Here is a 16,511-nt window from a genome sequence, read left to right as displayed (position 1 = left end):
TCCGTTAACGCTATCACTCTAACACTGCAGCGTTTGGGTGACAGGTCCTCTTTACCATACGGCATGAAACACAATTTGCAAGTTAAATACGGTGCTCAGTCCGAATCAGTCGGACCGACCAACCTACCATATATACTCAAATAAAAGCCAACCTGAGTTTAAGCCGAGACCCCCTAATTTTAACACTGGGAAAAGCTATTGACTCGAGTGTAAGCCGAGGGTGGGAAATACATTGGTCACAGCCCCCCAGTATATAGCCAGCAAGCCCCGTTTAGTGTATATAGCCAGCTCCCTGTAGTATATAGCCTGCAGCCTCTCCCCCAAGTATATAGGCTGCAGCCCTTGCCCCCCCCAGTATATAGGCTGCAGCCCCTGCCCCCCCCAGTATATAGGATGCAGCGCTTTCCCCCCCCCAGTATATAGGATGCAGCCCCTGCCCCCCCCCAGTATACAGTCTGCAGTCCCTGCCCCCCAGTATATAGCCTGCAGCCCCTGCCACCCCCCCCAGTATATAGCCTGCAGCCCCTACCCCCCCCCAGTATATAGGCTGCAGCTCCTGCCTCCCCCCAGTATATAGGCTGCAGCTCCTGCCTCCCCCCAGTATATAGGCTGCAGCTCCTGCCTCCCCCCAGTATATAGGCTGCAGCTCCTGCCTCCCCCCAGTATATAGGCTGCAGCTCCTGCCTCCCCCCAGTATATAGGCTGCAGGCCCTGTCTTCCCCCCAGGATATAGTCTGCAGCCCCTGCCTTCCCCCCAGTTTGTAGGCTGCAGCCCCTGCCTTCCCGCCAGTATATAGGCTGCAGCCCCTGCCTTCCCACCAGGGACATGGAGCATCGATGTATAGAAGAGGACCTGCACGGGGGCGTCGGAAGTTGAGTACAGGCAGTCCCCAGGTTACGTACAAGATAGGTTCTGCAGGTTTGTTCTTAAGTTGAAGTTGTATGTAAGTCGGAATTGTATACTTCATAATTGTAACACCAGCCAAATTTTTTTGGTCTCTGTGACTATTGGGTTTAAAAAATATTGGATTGTCATAAGAACCAGGATTAACCATAAATCTTAATTGCAGACACCTCTGATAACTGTTACAGCTGATTATTGTAGCCTAGGACTAAAGTACAGTAAATTGCCAAAATCCAGAGGTCCGTTTGTAACTAGGGGTCGTCTGTAAGTCAGGTGTTCTTAAGGGACTGCCTGTACACTTTTTGTTTCTTTACTCGTGTAAAAGCCGAATTAGGGTTTTTCAGCAGATTTTTTGGGCTGAAAAACTCAGCTTATACTTAAGTATGTATGGTAATTTGTGTCGCATAGAGGCTAGCACAGATGCCCCACAAACGGGTCGCGTGCAACATAATAGCGGGAAGACACTTCTGAAATACCTGTGCAAGCCATTTTAGCCTAGAACAATGTGCACAGTCCAACAAAAGTGCGGCACAAAGCCCTTAGTAAATGTGCCCCATCCTGTTTACCGCACTGTGACCAGGTGTCATAGACCTCTATGAGGACCAGATCACAGCTACAATTATATAAAATACGTAGACACAACCACCACCAATTTGCAATTTCATATTTCATTCAAGTGTGATATGAAAAATTCAATTAGCCTTCAGAAAATGTAGAAAGTAGCATATTGGTATAGGATATAGCTGATCAGATGAACAACGTATCAGTCTTTATAGCGACCTTTATCAAGTTTTGATCGGAATGATATACATTTCTGTTTCAAGAGTAGAGTGGTGAGTTAATATGGACATACATATCATTGAGATCAATCAAAACTTGATAAAGATCGCCATAAAGACATTGATAATCTGCTATACATCCTATACCCATATGCTACTTTCTACATTTGGTGAAGGCTAATTGAGGTTTTCATATATCATCCTTGTATAAAATATGAAATGAAGTAAAATTGCAAATTGGTGTGTGCTGTGTCTACGTATTTTGAGAATTTGGATTGAGAACGCTGAGCACCACCCTCCATCCACGAGAGTGAGGTGCCTTTGTTCTATATACTACACAGCCACCATTATAATCATGTGAATGGGGCCTTACCCTGGTAAACATTTCCCTTCTGCCTGGAGGGGCTGTGGGATATGTACAGCAGAATATCTCACATGTAATCTGAATGACATAATTTCCTTTCCTTCACATATAATCAAATGAATATGATGTGTATTGATACTCACTTAGCATTACAGTAGTCAGGGCCAGTCTGAAGATCTAGGTCTTGGCTTTCTTTCTTAAAATCAACTTCTAGATTGACACTAACAGGGCTGGAACCTCTTAAGGTTATCATGTTGACCAAGAGATGTCTGTGTGAACGGTGGGCAAAGAGCTGCTGAGTAGCTGTAAATGTAGAACACTGGATGGTATGGCTAAAAGTTCCTGAAATCACATGGAAGCAGAATATTATATATGGATTATGATAATGGATGCCTTCTATCCTAAAGCAGGCAATGCAGGTTCCCAGTGCATTGTGTGCTCACTGCGCCGTGTCCATGATCTGGTGCAAATCATACAACCAGATCATAGCTCCCTATTGTGGCCATGTGAATGTACTCTAAAGCTATGGCAGGGCAGGGGCAATAGACTCCTTGCTCTAATATGTGTGGAGCTATGAGTGAGGAGCCCCACAGACATATCATTGTGTGCCAGAAATACTGAATCACTCCTGCTGCCAGGCGTGTAGGGACAAGAGCATGATCAAACAAAGCTCTCCATTTGGGTTAGTAGGTTTGAACGTGAACCTATTGGACTCCTGGAAAACCTTATGCAGTTAGCCGTAGTGAACCTAGAAAAGGATTGTCCATTTACAAATCCTACTGCTAAGAAACAGTAGTATAGACCTAACAGCATTTATATCAAAGAGACACAGAAAGCAATGTATTATCAGGAGTATGCTAATGCATTATGAAAATTAAAAAGTACAAAAACCACTCACAGGATTTAGAAAATGTGCAGCAAAAACAACTGAAGGAGATTTGAGCTTCGAGCATTTAAAAGAACTTGGACCCCTCACACTGAATAAAGCAGGGGTGTGCATACTCCATTTAGGATCCATGCAAAGAAGCAGCGAGCGGTGTGGCGCAGGTGAGGCTTGATGACACATCTGGCAGCACCGGGTCTCTGTGACTGCTGGCTAGTGGTAACAATTCTCTGACTGCTTCCTACTGGGGACATTCCTGTAACTACTGGCTACTGTGGGGAATTACTGTGACTATTTGCTATCAGGGGGCATCACTGTATTTACTGGGGGCATCTCTATGACTATTTGCTATTAAGGGGAATCACTGTGACTACTGGCTAATGGGAATATTTCTCTGACTGCTGGCTATTGGAGGCAATCCTTTGACTACTTGCAGTGTGGCATCACTGTGACTATTTGCTATTTATCGGTATCACTGTGACTACTGGGGGCATTCCTGTGAATACTAGGGACATCACTGTGACTACTAGCTACCGAGCGGATGAATGTGACTAGTGGCTACTGGGGGCAGCCCTTTGACTACTGGGAGATCACTGTAACTACTGTCTATTGTAGGCATCCCTGTGACTACTGGAGTCATCACTGTGACTACTGGCTATTGGGGGCAGGCAGTGTGACTACTGGGGGATGACTGACTACTGGTTACTGGGGGATTACTGTGACTATGATTATGATTCATAACAGTAGCAAAATTGCAGTTATGAAGTAGCAACCAATAATAAATAATTTGGTTGGGGAGCTGTATTAAAGGGTTGCAGCAATAGAATATGACCTGCTCAATAATTAAAAAAAAAAATCTACCATCAAAATCAAGCATAGATAATCCATCCCTCGGTCTAATGTAATCTCACTGCAGCACAGGAAATTTCAGCACATGGTGAGGGTGCTCCACTATAACAGCCTGCGAAACTACAGCACGGAGGGGTTATGGTAACACCCCCAGGAGCCTTTATGGCTCATTTGCAATTTTAAAGTTGATTTTAGAAGAAAGGAGTCTATGGATAACAAAATTAAGAAGATTAACACAGTCATGGTGCCAAACTATCCCTGTGTCTATCCATGCTGGATTTTGATGGTAAATTTCCTTTAAAATAATTGGCCCAAGATCTGAAAATACAATAAAGAATACCTGTTTTAATATCTAGACAGAATTTTTCATCCACAATGTCTTCCATGTTAACACACAGGCGGACATTAAGAGGACTTGGAACTGTTGCTCTGTGACAGTCACCCACTGAGCCATTGTAGACGCCATTTACATGCAAGACCTCTCCAAAGACCCTTGTCCCCAAATACCCATTTGCCATTGTGGCCATGAATCGGGTGTCTGAAGGTAACGATTTGGCCACGAATATCCAGGGGTTCCCCTCCATGTTGGTCATTTTTATTTTTCCTACAGAGAAACAAATAAAAGAATATCAGTTATGTTCATAAGAACAGGACTTATCACTTGGGGAAATACACAGTAAGAAATTACAGAGAAATACAAATCAACTGAAGAAACTGCAAGTAACTGATAACAATCTACCGCATTTCCCCGAAAATAAGACAGTGGGGTTACTTACCAGTCCCTGGTGGCGCGTTCCCCAATCCGGAATGTCCGACTGGAATGCATTGTGTCGCTTCCCCGCTCAGGTCCGCCGGAGTTCACCTTCTTCTTCCTGGTGCATGTAAGTGCTTGTCTTGCAACACAATTTTAAAGTTAAATCCCATGCTCAGTCTGAATCCGTCGGATTGTCTGAGGTCCCCCCACACAATTTCTGTTGCATGAAAGCCGGCGCAATTGCGGCAAAATCAGATTGCGACACAATCCCCGGACCCTTAGTAAATTAGCCCCAGTGTCTTATACAAAACTTTACTAAAAAAGCTAGGTCTTATTTTGCAATGTACAAAAATTCAAATGTATTGTTGAACAAAAATCACACAAATCCTTTTTTAAATTCCACGGTTTGCCTGAATCCGTCGGGTTGTCCAACGGCCCGCCCTCCGATTTCTGTCACGAAATCCGATCGTGTGCGCCAAAATCCCGGGGCAATTCGGCGGAAAACGGAAATATTCAGGAAACCCGATGACAGTGCGGCGTTCAGACCCTTAGTAAATGACCCCTATTGTGGGCAGAGAAGAGCTGCAAACTACAAGGAGATGAGTGATCTGGGGGAAGGGGGAGGCAGGTACATATCTGTGAGAAGCAGAGCTAAAAGTGCAACAGTGTAAAAGTCTGCCAGCATCTGTCTGCCTGCCGCTGTGTGATAGGCATCTCATGGATCTCATCATCTCTGATCTGTCTCCTCTCTCTTTATGTGTCAATGTGTTAATACAATGTCAGAAGCCAGATGAAAGTGCATTTACACCTATACCCTGATAATCTAACTACACTGTCACCCCACAGAACTAAATGGATTATAATGTATCTGCTTAGAGAGTCCCCGCTCAAACCCTGGGATTTTGCACTGAGCAGCCTAGGGAGGGATAGGAGCTAAAACAGCAATAAAATTGTAAAGTAAGGGGTTAAAACGATCTTTATTGTGTTAACATCACTAGGGGATTGAGATGTGAGTATTTTCTTTTGTGGGGAAAACCCCTTTAAAGTTGTATAGGCATGTGGAGTAACCTGTACAATGACATCAGGTGCTGAGGGATTACATGCGGGGAGGTGTAAACAGTGGGGGTTAGTTTTAAAAACGAAAATGTGAGAAAAGAAAAACACTTACCAGTAACGCCCACGAGGGCACCACCATATTGGCTTTGATTGTTGCTCCCTGTGATGTCATTGTGGAGTGAAAACCAGTCTGGAGTCTTTATAAGACTCCGGGACCTGTCATTGCTGAAGATCTTTAACAGTGTGCCAGTGGCATACTTTTACAGATCTATAACAAATTCTACATACACTGCAGTAAAGTAGTATTGCGGTAAGAGAAATCAAACTCTGTAGGGTTAAAGTACTCTAGGGGGCCTAAAAAATAGTAAAACAATTTCTAAAAGTTAGAACTAATGTAAAAATAAATAAAAAATAAGATAAACATGTTGTATATCGTTGTACTTTTAATTTTTGTAACCTTCATCCCCAAAAATATTGAAAAATGTTTAAAAATCCTTTAACATTTGTTTACTTTTACCTAGCTCTTTGCGTCACAAAGAAACATCACAAAAATGTTTAACCCCTTAAGGACGCAGCCTGTTTGCAGGTTAAGGCTCGCAACTTTTTTTTGAAATTTGACCAGTGTCTCTTCCTGTGGTAATAACTTTTGAACGCTGTTACTTATCAAAGCGATTCTGAGATAGTTTTTTCCCCACATGTTGTACTTCATTTTAGTGGTAAATTTTGGCTGATAAGTTTTGCGTTTATTTACAAAAAAAGGGAAAAAATGATGAATTTTTAGAAAAATTTGCCATTTTCGAAATTCAAAATCACCGCTTTTTCAGGCAGATCGATTTACCACCTAAATAACTTGCAGAATAACATTTCCCATTTGTCTACTTTACATTTTCATAATTTTTGAAATGTTTGGATAATTTATTTTGACGTCACGCGGCCTACAAATCGAATAGCGATTTTCCGTATTTTCGGAATTGACTATTTTGGGGATAAATACTGTTTGAAATCAAATTTTACATATTTAGCAACAAAACCCCCTATATAACCAACCCATTTTCAAATCTGCACCCCTCAAACTATCAGAAACAGCATTTACAAAGATTATTAACCCCTTGAGATCTTCATAGTAATTGAATCAAAATGGCGGTGAAATTTAGAAATTTCAAATTTATCAAATTTTGTCGGTTATACGTTCATTTAGCCCTAAAATTTACACATTTCCAAAAGAGAAAAAGAGAAAACTCACCATAAAATTTGTTCTACAATTTCTCCTGAGTGCAGCGACCCTCCACACGGGGCCGTTACTTGTGTTATGGGCGCACAGCGAGGCGCAGAAGGGAAGGAGCACCCTGCAGCTGCCAGGATTTTAGTTTTCTGGTTGCCCCCTTTTGAAGGCTATAAAATTTTCGCTTTTCCGTTATTTGGGTCATGTGACGGCATTTTTTTTGCGGGACGAGATGCTTTTTCCAGTGTTACCATTTTGGGGTTGGTATCACCTATTGTTGAAAATTTTGGAACTTTTTTTGAGGTCATGAGTAGAAAAGCATCAATTCTGTACTGGATTTTTTACTTTTTTTTTTTTCCGTGTTCACCATATATCCTAATAATCCTGTTATCTTTATTCTATGGGTCGATACGATTACGGGGATACCAGACATGAATATTTTTTCTTATGTTTTACTAAATTTGCCAAATAAAACCCTAATGTGGGGAAAAATCTATCATTTTTGCATCGCCGTCTTCCAAGTGGCATAACATTGTTACGTTTTTGGCTACAGAGCTGGTTGATGGCTTGTTTTTTGCGGGACATGTTGTTCTTTGCAACAATATCATTCTGGAGTACATATGTTTTGTTGATCACTTTTTATTGCATTTTTAGTGGGATATAATAGGTAAAAATCATAATTTTTGGCGGGTTTTTGACGTTTTTTTTTTACGGCGTTCATCATATGGGTTCAATAGTTATTTAGTTTTATTCTATGGATTGTTACGGACGCGGTGATACTATATATGTAGGGTTTGTGTTATGATTTAGACTTTTTTGAGCGTTATATGTCTCTTTATATGTTTTGGGGCTTATGGGCATTTTTAGTGATTTATAAAGTAATTTTTTATTGAAAAACATTATTTTTTACATTTTTTTACATGATCCACCATGGGATATGAACAAGCAATCATCTGATTGCTTGTTCTTGATAATACTCTGCAATACTAATGTATTGCAGGGTATTATCAGTGCCAGCCTATGCAGATGCATAGGCTGACACTTTGCCTTTAAGATGACGTCACAGACGCCATCTTAAAGGTAAACCCTCCAGGCTTCTCTGGGGTCCCGATCGGACCCCAGAGGAGCCAAAACAGCGATCGCCCCCCCCGAAAACGGTGCGGGGGGGCCGATCGTGGGGTAAAGACCCCCAGAAGGCATGTTAAATGCCGCGGTCGCGTTGACCGCGGCATTTAACGGGTTAAACACCCGCGATCGGAGCCCACTCCGACCGCGGGTGATAGCCGGGGATGTCAACGGTAGATTACCGTTGAAATCCCGCGGCTAACGATGCCGGTTCGGCTGCTATACAGCGCTGAACCGGCATCGTCTCTGCGCAGTAGCTGTACTGCGCTGAGCGCTATTCGCGGGACTCAGCGCAGTACAGCTACGGCGCAGAGCGCTAAGGGGTTAAGGCAGCACACAAAAAATAAGTTATGGCCCTTAAACCAATAAGTACAAAATTTTGCTAAAAATGCCCCGGTCATTAAATCATTTTCAGGCCTGGTCATTAAGGTGTTAAATAATGAAGCTTCCTTTAGAATGACAGCAAGCAGAGATCTAAAAACCAGTGAGAATTAATACAGAAAGTATATTAGAAAGCTGCATAACATTTAATTTTACAAAATATGTGCTGAAAAACTTCACCTCGGCTTATACACGAGTCATTCAAAAATGAAACTTACATACCCACCTTCCGGCGCACCCAATGCTCGGCGCAGCTCCTCTTCTGTCTTCTCTGAGATTCTCCCATTTCTGCTGGCCAACGCACACTACGATGCGGCGGGGTCGCTACTGATGATGTCATAGACGCGGCTTTGCCAGCTTCTGCAGCAAACAGAAGAAAGAAGAGGAGCCGCCGTGACAGGAGCATCCCGGAGAAGACAGAAGAGGAGCCGTGGGGATCCATGCCGAGCACCGGGGGTGTCGGGGAGGTGAGTATGTAAGTTTCTTTTTTTATGAGCAAACTGGGGGCTGGCTGGCTACTAAAGGGAGATGGCTACTAAAGGGGGCTGGCTGGTTACTAAAGGGGGTTGGCTGGCTACTGAATGGAGCTGGCTGGCTAATAAATGGAGCTGGCTGGCTGGCTACTAAAAGGGGCTGGCAGTATACTACAGGGGGCTGACTGGCTACTAGAGGGGGCTGGCTGGCTGTACACTAAAGGGGGCTGACTGTATACTAAAGGGGGCTGGCTGTATACTACAGGGGGCTGGCTGTATACTACAGGGGGCTGGCTGTATACTACAGGGGGCTGGCTGTATACTAAAGGGGGCTGGCTGGCTACTAAAGGGGGCTGGCTGGCAACTAAAGGGGGCTGGCTGGCAACTAAAGGGGGCTGGCTGGCAACTAAAGGGGGCTGGCTGGCTGTATACTACATGGGGCTGGCTGTATACTAAAGGGGGCTGGCTGGCTGTATACAACAGGGGGCTGGCTACTTTGCCGGACCTCCTGTCGCTCCGTCAGAGTAATGGAGCAGACGGCCGCACATGCCCTTTCTGCTCCATTAATCTCTATGGATCTGACGGAGATTGCTGAGTGCTGCTCTCACATATATTCGTCAGCTCCATAGAGATTAAGGAAGCAGAAAGTGCATGTGCGAAAACCCTCGTCTTCCTGATCTGTGGGGGTCTCATCATTGAGACCCTGTGGATAGGGCCTAACATCTGTTGTTGGGAAAACCCCTTTAAGTAAGTGGAAGACCAAGTCCAACAAAACAAAACCACTGTAAGGTTACATTTGTCACTGCTAGCATGCATGGGGGCGGGCCTAGGCCTGATCACACATGCATTGCCAGGGAAACACATACGATCTGTAATCAGAACCTGGTGTCTTGCATTGTTTAAATGCAAGACACAAGGTGCTCATTACAGATCGCATGTGTTTCTATAGGAAATGTAACGCTAGCGGCACCTGTGACCGTGGTGTCTGCAGTGCAGGTGTATGGCTGATATGTTCCTGACATGTCAATAAGGCTAGAAAATTCTTTAAATTGCACCTTTGCATCAAACTATAACATGCATGAGGCCTTGCTGTGCCGCATCCAATTAAGGAATTTTGCAGATAATTCTTTATAAAATTATCATTTAGTGACTGTATCATGTATCACCATCGTGTACATGGAAGCAGGAAATGCTGGCTGGCTATATGCATGAACTTGAGCACAGCACCTAAAGGACTCACCCACCTCTCCTCCCAGCGATCGTAAGCCCCCTCACGACAAGTATAGGGGTGGCGATTGTCTCCAGGGCAGCCCTGGGGTCCAATGAAGGACCCCAGAACTGCTTTACTCGACTGCCTGCTGGGTCGGACCCAGCAGTGCAGATGTCAGCCTATGCATTTTCCTATACTGACTGTTCTAATATACATACATAAGTATCGCAGTGTATTCATTTGAACAAGTGATCAGATGAGTACTTGTTCAAGTCCCAGAGGGGGACAAAAAAAAAGTTTAATAGAAAAATGCTCCATATAGTATATAACTCTCAAGTACAATAAAAAGTGAAAATGACCACACAAACAGCGCATATTGGATATCACCATGTCCTTTTTTCTCCAGTATTTCTGTTTCGTATGCCCAATACAAGTCTATGGGAACGTATAAAATACGGGCTGCATACGTGCTGCATACAGTTGTGCACCATATGCTGCCGTATATACGTGCAGTATCCAGAACCAGTGGGAGTGTGATTTACGTGCACATACGGAGGAAAATTGGATATATATATATACGGATTCAAACAGAACGGAAAGGACTGTAGAAATCACACAATCTTATGGGTGTAATGTAAAACATCCTCATATGATTCAGTGATGGGTATAATATTGAGGCCCCCTCAAGGCAGAGATGGGTGTATATAATATATATATGAGTATATATATATTCAAAGGCATTGTGTAGCATGTTCTCCCCTGATCTATATGGAAAGAAGTTGCTGCTTGCCAATGAAAACAGCAGTCTGACATGCAGCGTGTATCATGCATATTACTAAGGAAGTAATATGATCTGTGAATGGCCTGTGCTGGGGGTTGCACACAGGGTGCAGATGCATGTAAACAGGACAAATTGGGTAGGACTCCCAGGACAGTATACCTGGAAAACCCCTTTAAGAAAGTTGTCACAGCAGCTGCAGCAGGGAGATGGGCACAGCTTAACCCTCCATTCAGTGTATGACAGGAATAACAGGCAGTACAGGGTCAGCCATGGAGGCTTGTTATTACCTTGGTGCTGAGGCTTCGGTCTGCCTCACGTCTGCTGCACTTGGTCCCTGTACACACTATTCCTTCCGGTATAACGCTCCCTGTGCCGGCTCACTGCTGCACACACGGCTCTACAGACTCTGTCTCTCCACAACAGGAAGGAAACTTTTTTTTCCAGATGTTTCAGGGAAACAAATGTGACGCTTTACACATAGAGGGCGCCCTCACTGCTAGAAGTCTGGTCGTACACTACACGAGGATCAGTGCAGAGTACACTGCTGTGTTATGATGTCTGGCTGTACACTACACAGGGATAAGTGTAGATTACACTGCTGTGTTATATAGTCCTGCCGTACACTACACAAGGATAAGTGCAGAGTACACTGCTGTGTTATATAGTCCTGCCGTACACTACACAAGGATCAGTGCAGAGTATACTGCTGTGTTATATAGTCTGGCCGTACACTACACAGGGATAAGTGCAGAGTACACTGCTGTGTTATATAGTCCTGCCGTACACTACACAAGGATCAGTGCAGAGTATACTGCTGTGTTATATAGTCTGGCTGTACACTACACAGGGATAAGTGCAGAGTACACTGCTGTGTTATATAGTCTGGCTGTACACTACACAGGGATAAGTGCAGAGTACACTGCTGTGTTATATAGTCTGGCTGTACACTACACAAAGATAAGAGCAGAGTACACTGCTGTGTTATATAGTCTGGCCATACACTACACAGGGATCAGTGCAGAGTATACTGCTGTGTTGTATAGTCCTCCCGTACACTACACAAGGATCAGTGCAGAGTACACTGCTGTGTTATGGTGTCTGGCTGTACACTACACAGGGATCAGTGCAGAGTACACTGCTGTGTTATATAGTCTGGCCATACACTACACAGGGATAAGTGCAGAGTATACTGCTGTGTTATATAGTCTGGCTGTACACTACACAGGGATAAGTGTAGAGTACACTGCTGTGTTATATAGTCTGGCTGTACACTACACAAGGATCAGTGCAGAGTACACTGCTGTGTTATATAGTCTGGCTGTACACTACACAAGGATAAGTGCAGAGTACACTGCTGTGTTATATAGTCTGGCTGTACACTACACAAGGATCAGTGCAGAGTACACTGCTGTGTTATGGTGTCTGGCTGTACACTACACAGGGATCACTGCAGAGTACACTGCTGTGTTATATAGTCTGGCTGTACACTACACAAGGATAAGTGCAGAGTACACTGCTGTGTTATATAGTCTGGCTGTACACTACACAGGGATAAGTGTAGAGTACACTGCTGTGTTATATAGTCTGGCTGTACACTACACAAGGATCAGTGCAGAGTACACTGCTGTGTTATATAGTCTGGCTGTACACTACACAAGGATAAGTGCAGAGTACACTGCTGTGTTATATAGTCTGGCTGTACACTACACAAGGATCAGTGCAGAGTACACTGCTGTGTTATGGTGTCTGGCTGTACACTACACAGGGATCACTGCAGAGTACACTGCTGTGTTATATAGTCTCGCTGTACACTACACAAGGATAAGTGCAGAGTACACTGCTGTGTTATATAGTCTGGCTGTACACTACACAGGGATAAGTGCAGAGTACACTGCTGTGTTATATAGTCTGGCTGTACACTACACAGGGATAAGTGCAGAGTACACTGCTGTGTTATATAGTCTGGCTGTACACTACACAAGGATCAGTGCAGAGTACACTGCTGTGTTATGGTGTCTGGCTATACACTTGCAACATCCCCCACCGGGGCCTAGCCTTTTCTTGGGGCCTGGAGACAGCCTGGGCCCGCAGTACCTGAGTGGCTGGCGGTTGCGGCCTAAGCACGCTTGTGTCACGGTGCTTGGTATGGGGAACCGGAGGGCTGTCCTACAGCCTGGCAGGTCTCCAGCAGGGAGGTGTTGTCAAGAAATGATGAGGGAGAGGCTGCTATAGCAGATCTCCCTGGGGCAACCCTTTGGTCTCTAGAGTATGAGTCTTTGTGTGGTGGACAGGGTGCCCGTGATGGTGACAGCCGGAGTAGCAGGGACCAGACGGAGGCAGACGTTGAACAGAAACACTTACAGTTCTTTATTGGAACCGACAGGAACATCAGCAACGTGCCTTTAACAGAATGGTGGAATGCTGGAGAGGTACTTGGAGGGAGCCACAGGATGTAGATCACCAGCCAGGATGCAGAGGGCAGGCTGGGAGGTAGCTGTGTCCTGGAAGGATGCTTCAGCTTGTCCTGGATTGCTTCAGGTATCACCCTTGAAGGTAGGATGATACCCCTTTCCTCACTAACTAGCTATTAGTTCCACTCTTCAGGCAGGGGCTAGGCTCTTCCTGCTCTGGTCTGGTGTGCTAGCTGTACAGACTCCGAAGAGTCTGTACTGGAGAGACTCCAGTCTGCTTCTGAGCTACTGCTCAGCTAACTAACCCCTAGAACATTCTTGGCCAGGGGTTTTATTATCTCCCCTTGGTCAGGTGGTGGCTGCTCCTCCAATTACCTCTCAGCTTACATTGGACAGAATGCAATACAAGTGATTGGACGACAGATCTTGCATCATACAAAACACTTAACTCCTGCCTTGCCAGGCAGGATCTACCACTGCAATGTCCCCTGTGTGCTGTAGTGACATGCTGTGGGACGTATTCGCAAGCACTCCTTCGCCTTACATCGGCGAGGGTGTTGCACACTACACAGGGATAAGTGCAGAGTACACTGCTGTGTTATATAGTCTGGCCGTACACTACACAAGGATCAGTGCAGAGTACACTGCTGTGTTATGGTGTCTGGCTGCACACTACACAAGGATAAGTGCAGAGTACACTGATGTGTTATATAGTCTGGCTGTACACTACCCAGGGATAAGTGCAGAGTACACTGCTGTGTTATATAGTCTGGCTGTACACTACACAAGGATAAGAGCAGAGTACACTGCTGTGTTATATAGTCTGGCCATACACTACACAAGGATAAGTGCAGAGTATACTGCTGTGTTATATAGTCTGGCTGTACACTACACAAGGATAAGAGCAGAGTACACTGCTGTGTTATATAGTCTGGCCGTACACTACACAGGGATAAGAGCAGAGTACACTGCTGTGTTATATAGTCTGACCGTACACTACACAGGGATAAGAGCAGAGTACACTGCAGTGTTATATAGTCTGGCCGTACACTACACAGGGATAAGAGCAGAGTACACTGCAGTGTTATATAGTCTGGCCGTACACTACACAAGGATAAGTGCAGAGTACACTGCAGTGTTATATAGTCTGGCTGTACACTACTCAGGGATAAGTGCAGAGTATACTGCTGTGTTATACAGTCTGGCTGTACACTACACAAGGATAAGTGCAGAGTACACTGCTGTGTTATATAGTCTGGCTGTACACTACACAAGGATAAGAGCAGAGTACACTGCTGTGTTATATAGTCTGGCCATACACTACACAAGGATAAGAGCAGAGTACACTGCTGTGTTATATAGTCTGACCGTACACTACACAGGGATAAGAGCAGAGTACACTGCAGTGTTATATAGTCTGGCTGTACACTACTCAGGGATAAGTGCAGAGTATACTGCTGTGTTATACAGTCTGGCTGTACACTACACAAGGATAAGTGCAGAGTACACTGCTGTGTTATATAGTCTGGCTGTACACTACACAAGGATAAGAGCAGAGTACACTGCTGTGTTATATAGTCTGGCCATACACTACACAAGGATAAGAGCAGAGTACACTGCTGTGTTATATAGTCTGGCCATACACTACACAAGGATAAGAGCAGAGTACACTGCTGTGTTATATAGTCTGGCTGTACACTACACAAGGATAAGAGCAGAGTACACTGCTGTGTTATATAGTCTGGCTGTACACTACACAGGGATAAGTGCAGAGTACACTGCTGTGTTATATAGTCTGGCCATACACTACACAAGGATAAGAGCAGAGTACACTGCTGTGTTATATAGTCTGGCTGTACACTACACAGGGATAAGTGCAGAGTACACTGCTGTGTTATATAGTCTGGCCATACACTACACAGGGATAAGTGCAGAGTATACTGCTGTGTTATATAGTCTGGCTGTACACTACACAAGGATAAGAGCAGAGTACACTGCTGTGTTATATAGTCTGGCCGTACACTACACAAGGATAAGTGCAGAGTATACTGCTGTGTTATATAGTCTGGCTGTACACTACACAAGGATCAGTGCAGAGTACACTGCTGTGTTATATAGTCTGGCTGTACACTACACAAGGATAAGTGCAGAGTACACTGCTGTGTTATATAGTCTGGCTGTACACTACACAAGGATAAGAGCAGAGTACACTGCTGTGTTATATAGTCTGGCCGTACACTACACAAGGATAAGTGCAGAGTACACTGCAGTGTTATATAGTCTGGCTGTACACTATACAAGGATAAGAGCAGAGTACACTGCTGTGTTATATAGTCTGGCCGTACACTACACAGGGATAAGTGCAGAGTACACTGCAGTGTTATACAGTCTGGCCGTACACTACACAAGGATAAGTGCAGAGTACACTGCTGTGTTATATAGTCTGGCTGTACACTACACAAGGATAAGAGCAGAGTACACTGCTGTGTTATATAGTCTGGCTGTACACTACACAGGGATAAGTGCAGAGTACACTGCTGTGTTATATAGTCTGGCCATACACTACACAGGGATAAGTGCAGAGTACACTGCTGTGTTATATAGTCTGGCCGTACACTAAACAAGGATAAGTGCAGAGTATACTGCTGTGTTATACAGTCTGGCCGTACACTACACAAGGATAAGAGCAGAGTACACTGCTGTGTTATATAGTCTGGCCATACACTACACAGGGATAAGTGCAGAGTATACTGCTGTGTTATATAGTCCGGCCATACACTACTCAGGGATAAGTGCAGAGTACACTGCTGTGTTATATAGTCTGGCCATACACTACACAAGGATAAGAGCAGAGTACACTGCTGTGTTATATAGTCTGGCCGTACACTACACAGGGATAAGAGCAGAGTACACTGCTGTGTTATATAGTCTGGCCGTACACTACACAGGGATAAGTGCAGAGTACACTGCTGTGTTATATAGTCTGGCCATACACTACACAGGGATAAGTGCAGAGTACACTGCTGTGTTATATAGTCTGGCTGTACACTACACAGGGATAAGTGCAGAGTACACTGCTGTGTTATATAGTCTGGCCATACACTACACAGGGATAAGTGCAGAGTACACTGCTGTGTTATATTGTCTGGCTGTACACTACACAGGGATAAGTGCAGAGTACACTGCTGTGTTATATAGTCTGGCTGTACACTACACAGGGATAAGTGCAGAGTACACTGCTGTGTTATATAGTCTGGCCATACACTACACAGGGATAAGTGCAGAGTACACTGCTGTGTTATATTGTCTGGCTGTACAC

General features: G+C 44.5%; 1 protein-coding gene across 2 annotated transcripts in view; it reads right to left on the bottom strand.

The window, feature by feature from the left end:
- Positions 1-13,720, bottom strand: part of PGGHG (protein-glucosylgalactosylhydroxylysine glucosidase) — a 42,279-nt gene extending 28,559 nt beyond the window's left edge. The window contains exons 1-3 of one of the 2 annotated variants that reach the window (XM_072117978.1): positions 13,143-13,720; positions 4,120-4,383; positions 2,191-2,389 (exon numbers count right to left, since the gene is read on the bottom strand). In XM_072117978.1, coding sequence (XP_071974079.1) covers positions 2,191-2,389; positions 4,120-4,372 — 452 coding nt within the window. In that variant the 5' untranslated portion in view covers positions 4,373-4,383; positions 13,143-13,720. Of the gene's footprint in view, positions 1-2,190; positions 2,390-4,119; positions 4,384-11,068; positions 11,229-13,142 lie in introns of those variants that run through there. The other variant, XM_072117977.1, reaches the window with a different exon arrangement.
- Positions 13,721-16,511: the final 2,791 nt, after the last annotated feature.

This window comes from Engystomops pustulosus, chromosome 7, assembly GCF_040894005.1.
Source record: "Engystomops pustulosus chromosome 7, aEngPut4.maternal, whole genome shotgun sequence".
NCBI classification, from domain to species: Eukaryota; Metazoa; Chordata; class Amphibia; order Anura; family Leptodactylidae; genus Engystomops; species Engystomops pustulosus.
This window is presented reverse-complemented; position numbering and strand designations above follow the sequence as displayed.